This window comes from Lolium rigidum, chromosome 5 (genome assembly GCF_022539505.1).
Source record: "Lolium rigidum isolate FL_2022 chromosome 5, APGP_CSIRO_Lrig_0.1, whole genome shotgun sequence".
In the NCBI taxonomy this organism is placed as follows: domain Eukaryota; kingdom Viridiplantae; phylum Streptophyta; class Magnoliopsida; order Poales; family Poaceae; genus Lolium; species Lolium rigidum.
The window spans coordinates 237,054,057-237,063,260 of record NC_061512.1 but is presented as its reverse complement, the minus strand read 5'-3'; the positions used below and the strand labels follow the sequence as shown (position 1 = coordinate 237,063,260).

At 45.4% G+C, this 9,204-nt stretch overlaps 1 protein-coding gene across 1 annotated transcript; it reads left to right on the top strand.

The window, feature by feature from the left end:
- Positions 1-6,872: 6,872 nt before the first annotated feature.
- LOC124653441 (probable auxin efflux carrier component 5b) lies at positions 6,873-9,116 on the top strand. The gene is made up of 5 exons (XM_047192506.1): positions 6,873-7,627; positions 7,735-7,820; positions 8,336-8,493; positions 8,575-8,651; positions 8,747-9,116. Exons 1-5 carry the CDS (start codon positions 6,933-6,935, stop codon positions 8,814-8,816), a joined length of 1,086 nt encoding a protein of 361 aa, XP_047048462.1. The 5' UTR covers positions 6,873-6,932; the 3' UTR covers positions 8,817-9,116.
- The last annotated feature ends 88 nt before the right edge of the window (positions 9,117-9,204 follow it).

The window sequence follows — 9,204 nt, the reverse complement described above, 5'->3', positions numbered from 1 at the left end:
GAAGATAAAACAAGTGTAGCATCAAAAATTTCAACACATAGAGAGGTGTTTTAGTAACATGAAAATTTCTACAACCATATTTTCCTCTCTCATAATAACTTTCAGTAGCAACATGAGCAAACTCAACAATATAACTATCACATAAAGCATTCTTATCATGAGTCTCATGCATAAAATTATTACTCTCCACATAAGCATAGTCAATTTTATTAGTAATAGTGGGAGCAAATTCAACAAAGTAGCTATCATTATTATTCTCATCAAGTGTAGGAGGCATAGTATAATCACAACAAAATTTACTCTCAGCAGTAGGTGGCACAAAAAGACTACTATCATTATCATCATCAGAACTAGGAGGCAAAGTATCATCAAAGAAAATTTTCTCCTCAATGCTTGGGGGACTAAAAATATCATGAAAACCAGCTTCCCCAAGCTTAGAACTTTCTATATCATTATCAACAATGGTGTTCAAAGCGTTCATACTAATATTACTACCGAAGCATGCAAATAAGATTTCATAGGTTTTTTAATTTTCGCATCAAACAATCCATGTTTTAAATCAGGAAATAGAATAAGAAGCTCACTCTTGTACATTATGCCAAACTAGTGTAAACAAGAAACAACAAGATGCAATTGCAGGATCTAAAGGAAATAGCTTTGAGCACACACACAACGGCGCCGGAAAAATACTTTACCCGAGACCGTAGTATGAGAGCCTTTTACCTTTCCTCCCAGGCAACGGCGCCGGAAAAGTGCTTGATGTCTACGGGAGCTTCTATTCTTGTAGACAGTGTTGGGCCTCCAAGAGCAGAGGTTTGTAGAACAGCGAGCAAGTTTCCCTTAAGTGGATACCCAAGGTTTATCGAACTCGAGGAGGAAGAGGTCAAAGATATCCCTCTCATGCAACCCCGCAACCACAAAGCAAGAAGTCTCTTGTGTCCCCAACACACCAAATAGGTGCACTAGTTCGGCGAAGAGATAGTGAAATACAGGTGGTATAAATAAGTATGAGCAGTAGCAACGGTGCCAGAAAAGTGCTTGGCGTGTAGTGGATGGTGGTGGTATTGCAGCGAGTAGTAACTCAGGTAAAACAAGTAAACAAGCGGTAGTAACTCAGCGAGTAGTAACGCAGCGAGTAGTAAACAAGCAGTAGTAACTCAGCGAGTATTTAGGAACAAGGCCTAGGGATTACACTTTCACTAGTGGACACTCTCAACATTGATCACATAACAGAATAGATAAATGCATACTCTACACTTTTGTTGGATGATGAACACATTGCGTAGGATTACACGAACCCTCAATGCCGGAGTTAACAAGCTCCACAATAATGCTCATGTTTAAGTAACCTTTAGTGTAAGATAGATCAACGCTACTAAACCAAGTACTAGCATAGCATGCACACTTGTCACCTTCATGCATATGTAGGAGGAATAGATCACATCAATATTATCATAGCAATAGTTAACTCCATAATCTACAAGAGATCATGATCATAGCATAAATCAAGTACTAACACGGTGCACGCACTCGTCACCTTTGCACACATGCAGGGAGGAATAAACTACTTTAATAACAAATCACTAGAGTAGCACATGGATAAATTGTGATACAACATGCTGCAATCTTAAAGAGATATAAATAAGCACCTCACTATGCCATTCAATGAGTAAGTATTCTGTGAAATCTAGCCTAAGAGACCCACACGGTGCACACACTGTCACCTTTACACACGTGGGACGAGGAGTCTCCGGAGATCACATAAGTAAAACTCACTTGACTAGCATAACGACATCTAGATTACAAGCATCATCATATGAATCTCAATCATGTAAGGCAGCTCATGAGATTATTGTATTGAACTACATAGGAGAGAGATGAACCACATAGCTACCGGTACAGCCCCGAGCCTCGATGGAGAACTACTCCCTCCTCATGGGAGCAGCAGCGGTGATGAAGATGACGGTGGAGATGGCAGCGGTGTCGATGGAGAAGCCTTCCGGGGCACTTCCCCGCTCCGGCAGCGTGCCGGAACAGAGATCCTGTCCCCCAGATCTTGGCTTCGCGATGGCGGCGGCTCTGGAAGGTTTTCGTGGGTTTCGTCAATTGTTCTCGGGTTTTCTGATCCAGGGGCTCTTTATAGGCGGAGAGGCGGCGCAGGAAGGTCGAAGGGGGGTCCACACCCTAGGGGGGCGCGCCCCCCCTTGGCCGCGCCGGGCTAGGGTTTGGTGGCCCTGTGCCTCTTCTCTGGCGGTTCTCGTGTGTTCGGATGCTTCCGGGTAAAATAGGAACCCGGGCGTTGATTTCGTCCGATTCCAAGAATATTTCGTTACTAGGATTTCTGAAACCAAAAACAGCGAGAAAACGGGAACTGGCACTTCGGCATCTTGTTAATAGGTTAGTTCCAGAAAATGCACGAATATGACATAAAGTGTGCATAAAACATGTAGATAACATCAATAATGTGGCATGGAACACAAGAAATTATCGATACGTTGGAGACGTATCAACATGCGCGGGACCCGAGATATTCTCGACCTCGCCGAGGAAGTGTTTAATGACTAAGATGCCGGAGGATAAGACACCAGATAACGTCTTAAGAAGGAGAGATAGCGACGACCTGGGCAAAGATGCCGGGTCCAAGCCTAAGGCTGGATAGATTAAACCGGTATCCTAAATTAAAAGAACCTGGCATGGTCTGTTGGATAGGATCCGCCAGACTATACCAGCTTCGGGGACTAATGTTGGGGGGATGACCCCCGGTATGCCAAAGGCATGCCAAACCGGATGGTTCGAGCCATCAAGATACCGGTTTAATGTTCGTACCGGAACTTAAAGATAAGAACTTAGCTAAGTAGAGCTAAGCCGGTATCCCCAAGAGGGGTATGCCGGAACCAGGTAAGAAGATACCGGGCCACCGGAGGGAAGAGCAGGTCGGCAGGACTGGTCAAAGATTCTCTCCAGAGCTAGAAGACAAAGATGAGCTAAGCAAAGTAACTTTAGACGAAGGGCTGACGATAAAGAGAAGGATGACGGTCAAAGAAGCCGGAGGACGTCAGCATCCCTGATTAAAGAGGACTCCGGTGTCTTCTATGATTAAAGTAGCTTTGTAAAGTAGTTTGTCTAGTCAAAGATGCCATTAGGGTTTCTTGCCCTGTAAGCCACCTCTCCCCTATATAAGGAGAGGGGGCTGCCCCTCTTACGGGCACGCACGAAGAGAGCTAGGTTTAGAAGAACACTTGTACTGAGAAACTTGTAACCTGTTGAGATCAATAAAGAAGATGATCTAGAGCGAGTTCTTCCTTATGTCTTTCTTCTTCAACCTCTAGCCTTGGCTAAGTTCTTGAGGAAACCATCCGGAAGTTCATCCCATCTAATCACAAACCCTCCCCCGAATCCTCTTGCGTCCATTCGCCCCCAACTTAAGCCATCCTATGGCATCTGTCTGTTCACCACGACGACACTATCTTTGGCTGCCTTCAGAAAAATATAAGATTGAATCATGGAAGCAAAAAAATGTTTGAAGACCTCGAAATTTTGCTCTTTTTTTAACTTTATTATTTTGTATAATCGTTGGAGACATCTCGTATATATCTACCATGTACTAACTTTACAATAAATATATGTGGTATTCATTGTCAAAAAAAAAATTATTAGGGTAAGTAAGAGCTGCCAACGGAGTTGTCGACCTAAGTCTCGTAGTTGTTAGGGCAGCAAGGTAGAGCCACTTGGGATGGAGACATCTAGGATTGAACTGGGCATGACATTGTAAATCGGCATTTTTTTCCTATTCCACGATTTTCAGAATCCCCGAATCAAAGAGGCTTTGAAGGAGATGAGTAAGGAGACATTTTTTTAGTTGGTGTTTAAGTTTGAGTAGTGGGGTTGGAGACTCTTGGGTCGGAAGAGTTTAGGCCCTGCTAGATGTGGCAAGGCAAAGCTTGTGAACTTATGATGAGTGGTAAAAACATTCATCGAAAATATCTCTCTAGATCTATCACTAATCGCTGCAAATATGTGCAAATCTCCTTGTTATTTTATTTTGTACATACATGGATACTTGAAGGAGCAAATAAAGGGTAAGTAATGAAGAATCATGAAATGGGAGTATTACCAAGTCAACCAGGCCTCGAAGGCATCAAACATGCGCTTTAACAACCACGTGCACGGTCATCCTCACCCATACGGTGTGTCGGTGTGGCACCGCCTTTTCAAACCTTATAGTTAATGTGAAGCTCTGTCGATGAAGCCATCGAATCCATCGCCTCATCCATCATCACCATCACCATCTCCCCTCTCAACTATTTTTTGATATTGATTCCATCGCGATTTCGACATTATAAGCCTATTTTTTATTTATCAATTTGAGATTTCCATTACAATGTTTATGATTGTTGATCTAATCATGTGTGAGTATCCCTCATGGGATTACAGCTAAAACCTAGCCTCGCTGCATCAAAGCATCTCTTTTACTCATGAGATATTGTTTAGTACAACATTCATCTTTTATTATTCGTCTTTTTACCTCAAACCTAAGACTTGACATGTACCCAAGTCCACAAAGATTGATGAAGGTATTAATGTGAGAGCATATGTAGTTGCATGATCCGACACTTATACCCAAGTGAGAGAGTGGATGTTGGTTGGTAGTGTGATTGCAATCTAGGGAATCAAGGTGACTGTCATAGATCTTAATGTTGTTGCCCATTCATCTTAATAGTTGTGGTTCCTTTGATGCAAAGGGATTCATGGCAGGATAATAGATCCATATGGTTTGATGCATGCCTCCTATGTTGTTATTAGGACACAACGCCCTCCAATAGAGGGTTTATCTTTATTATTGCATATTCGTGCATGTGCTTCATTTTATCTTTATATATCATTTTTACTATTGCACAACTGGAGGTAAAACCTTATCCCTTGCCTATGTCCAACCATGGGTACACAATCAAACAAAGAAAACACTTGGTCTAGTGAACAAGAGCTAAATGACGACTAAAGATCTGGTTCAAGTGATCTTGCTCCAAAAACATTCTTTCAAAGGTTTTGACAAACCTAGGTCTATAGGAAAAAATCGACAAGTAGTATAATCGATAATCCAGCTCGAATGTATCAGATTATCACGACACAAATACGGCAAGTCTGTCTCAAAATGTTGTACATCCCTAGGTCATGCAGATGTGTATGCCCGATTAGGGAGAAGGTGGTTGAGACATTTTCGCTGAGCCAAACATAGCCACACTAAACGGAAAGTTCCATCTTGCCTGAGAATGGAGTTTTCAGGCGCGTTTGGTGGCCTGCATGTCCCTTGGCTCGCATCAGGCCAACAATTTTCTGCCCGTTTGGATGCCTGGGCTGACTCGCGTTGTTCATCGCACGGTTCTCAAAGCACCCCTGGGACAGGTCTGGAGGAACGCCCAGAATGGTAGTTTCTCCAGGGCTAGGCCCGTTCTCGCGCCACTTTGGCTCCAGCGATGCAATGGCTGCACGAGTTGTTGCTTACGCTCACTCTCCCTTACACTACTCCACACACCCTCTCTCAAATCATCACCAACACAGTCCAAATCGAAATAAGATCTACACGAAAAAGATGCGTGTCGATGATACGAACCAATTCTTACAATCGGTTTCGAGTTTCCTTGGTCGTAAATCGCCAATTTCGTGTATAAATTTTTAAGCGAATTTTGTCAAATTCGTCGCACACGCTCAACCGTTTGAGGTTTCCTTTCAGGAGTAGGTTCACCTCACCATTCCGCATGACTTTCATGTTGACAAGTTTTTGTTTCGGTGTACATACGCTGATACATAATTGACTCATAAGTATACTATAATATGTATGTATGTGTGACTAAGGTTTGAAGTACTTTTGCTCAACTTCTCGCTCGCCATCTTCATGGACGACGACATGGTGATGATAGGTGAGAAGTGAGAGGTGTAATCCATGGTGGTGGAGTCATGGTGTTGTTCGTCTTCATGGTTGGCGACATGCAGTGACCGACGTGACCGACGGTGTCATGGTGATGTTCGTCTTCATGGTCGGTGATGTGTCCATGCATGGTGGTGTTCATCTTCGTGGTCGGTAACGTGCCCATGCTTGTGACCCGCGTGACCGGCGGTGTCCTGGTGGTGTCCGTCTTCGTGGACGGCGACATGGTGAGGCTTGTGACCGGCGTCACCGACGGTGTCATGGTGGTGTTCGTCTTCGTGGTCGGCGACATGCCCATGCGTGTGACCGGTGTCACGGTGGTCTTCGTCTTCGTGGTCGGCGACGTGGTGACGCTTTTGACCGGCGTGACCGACGGTGCCATTGCCGACGTGCCGAAGCTTGTGAACGGCGGTGCCATGGTGGTCTTGTGATAGGTGAGGTAAGGTCACCATGTTGCCATATAGGTGAGGCTACCAAAATCATGCGACCAACCAATCAAAGTGTCACTTTGGTGCCACCTGATGCAACCCAACCTACCAAACGATATGCCATTCGTGAATCGGAGCTCGTTCGGAACGAGATGGGAGTCCCATCTCGCTGGCGCAGTGAGCCATGATTCTCATGCAGGCTACCAAACGCGCCCTTCGTTTCTATGTCCGTTCGAGCTGAAAAGCCATTTTTTATAGTATTTAGAAATAATCGAATTTGTTCGACAAAAAATGTCGATGTTTCCATAACTTTTCAGTTTTTGTTTTTCTGCGAAAAAGCTGAAAACTTTTGGCTCTATATTTTCATCCATAGGAGGGAGGATTATATTGTCATTTTTACTAAGCATGGTGGCACGTGGGAACAAACCCGTCGACCTAACGATAGTGAGTTGGAGTGGAAAATGTATCGATATAAGTAAAGCCTAAAGGTACTAGCAAAAGTGAAGAGTTACACTAGCCAGTGCCAAAAGCACACATAAATTCCAAAAGTATCAAAACACCAGACCCGAGAGCCTGAGATGATAGGATGGGGGGACGTGTACAAGGTTGTGTCCGGCATGGCGCCGCTCTACTTCGCCCTCGTCCTCGGCTACTGCTCGGTGCGGTGGTGGAAGCTCTTCACCCGTGACCAGTGCGACGCCATCAACCGCCTCGTCATCTACTTCGCGCTCCCCTTCTTCGCCTTCGACTTCAACGCCCACGCCGGCACGTTCGCCGCCAGCTACCGCGTCCTGGCCGCCGACGCCGTCGCCAAGCTTCTGGTCATCGTCTCCCTCGCCTTCTGGGCCGCCGCGTCCAGCCGCAAGGCGGCACCCACGTCCTACTCATGGTGCATCACCGGCTTCTCGCTGGCCACGCTCAGCAACGGGCTCCTGGTGGGCGCGCCGCTGATGGACGCCATGTACGGCAAGTGGGCGCGCGACATCGTCGTGCAGCTCTCGGTGGTGCAGGCCGTCCTGTGGCTCCCGGTGCTGCTGGTGGTGTTCGAGGCGAGGCAGGCGTGGATGGAGGTGACGGCGCCGGCGCCGGCACCGGCGCTCGAAGAAGGCCTTCAGGAGGACGTCGACCGGGCAGCAGCCGGAGGCGGCCGGAAGAAGAAGACAGGGTGCGCGTTCTGGGGGCCTCTGCTGCGGAACGTTGGGCTTAAGGTCGTCGGGAATCCGAACGTGTACGCCAGCCTCCTCGGTGTTCTCTGGTCTATCGTGGCAAACAGGTACTCCATTCGCATGCATGCAGTTAATTAGATAGAAGATTAAGAGTAAGCACAGCTAGTTACTCCTTTGATGGCTACTTAACTTCTTTCGTTTTGCACATATATAGGTGGAACCTGGAGATACCACTCATCATAGATGGCTCGATTGAGATCATGTCAAAGACTGGCCTGGGAATCGGCATGTTCAACATGGGTACGTAACAACGACGGTCATTTCGAGAAAAAAAAAACGTAACAACGACGGTGTTTTGGTTGTGGTACAGTAGCCACATCTTACCGCAACTTGTCTCTTAGAACGTTATGCTAGTGTTTCGTTGGTTATAGTTTGCAGTGCTTCGTCAGCCACATGACTTATGGTGTACATAGAAAAAAAAAACTTAGCTAGACTTGTGACACTTGTGGCGCCACATTTTCGTGGCCAGTGTTTTCTTTTCTACTTGACCAAACAATGTTCTAAATCACAAACCAACAAGCTGTCACTTAAACTCTTGTTTTACGAAAACTAACAAAATCCATTGTATTTCTTACATAACACACAAAGAACAAAGTACTTCACTATGCATCATATAGACCATATATTAATGGAGTAACAATTCATGATCAACATATTGTCTTAACAAAAGCTAATAGACGTACAAACATAATAATGGAGGGGGTAACATGCATGACTAGCTAATTGATAAACGAGATTTGGCGGTTGCATTGCAGGATTGTTTATAGGACTGCAGGATAAGATCATCATGACAGGGCCAGGATTGACAACATTGGGCATGGTGCTGAGGTTCGTTGCGGCTCCGGCAACCACCATGGTCGGAGCTATACTTCTAGGACTTCGTGGTGACGTTCTGCGTGTTGCCATTATTCAGGTGCTTATTCTTGCTGCAACATATATAGTAAGAGAGAAGAGTATTCCGATAGCTAACCAATCCATGTGTTCATATTGGTAGGCTGCACTGCCTCAGTCTGTGGGAACATTCTTCTTCGCACGGGAGTACGACCTGCATGCCGATGTCCTCAGCACTGCGTAAGTAAATGTTGATCTAGTCACATCATTTTTGGACGCGTTTGATTGGGTGTGAGCAGTATAGCACTTAGCCACTATTTCATTTTGTTTTGCAGGGTGATAGCCGGCACATTGGTTTCGCTCCCTGTGATAACCGGATATTATGTCGTTTTAGGTTTCATATGATAGAGAATCGTCCTTCTTTTCGACATTGGGTTGTACATCTCAATATCCATCAGATACCTGAACAAGAATTCGTAGTGCTTCAACAATCGATCGCTCTAATTGCAGTGAAGCTCTTTCTATCAACGATGCCCGTCTGAGCCTTCATGGGCTTTCTTTGAGCCATGGGGGATGGACTTCTCCATGCACACAACATGCTTCTTCTTTTCAAAAATGTAAACTTTACAAGGATTTGTACAGTCTTTAATGCACAATTGTGACCATTGGTTATATACCAAACACGGGATGGTGTTCCATATGCTATTGCTCGGGTTGTCACGCTCCACAACAGGTGGCCTTCCGATAGTGCAGAGTGCGGTGTTTTCTCTTTAGGGCGGAAGTGACCTGGGTT

What these genes read in the sequence shown, in the direction of transcription:
- LOC124653441 (XM_047192506.1), top strand. Translation starts at nt 6,933, where the DNA reads ATGATAGGATGGGGGGACGTGTACAAGGTTGTGTCCGGCATGGCGCCG. An exon ending in AATCGGCATGTTCAACATGG is followed by an intron (nt 7,821 to 8,335) that starts GTACGTAACAAC and finishes GTTGCATTGCAG; the next exon opens with GATTGTTTATAGGACTGCAG. An exon ending in GCCGATGTCCTCAGCACTGC is followed by an intron (nt 8,652 to 8,746) that starts GTAAGTAAATGT and finishes TTTGTTTTGCAG; the next exon opens with GGTGATAGCCGGCACATTGG.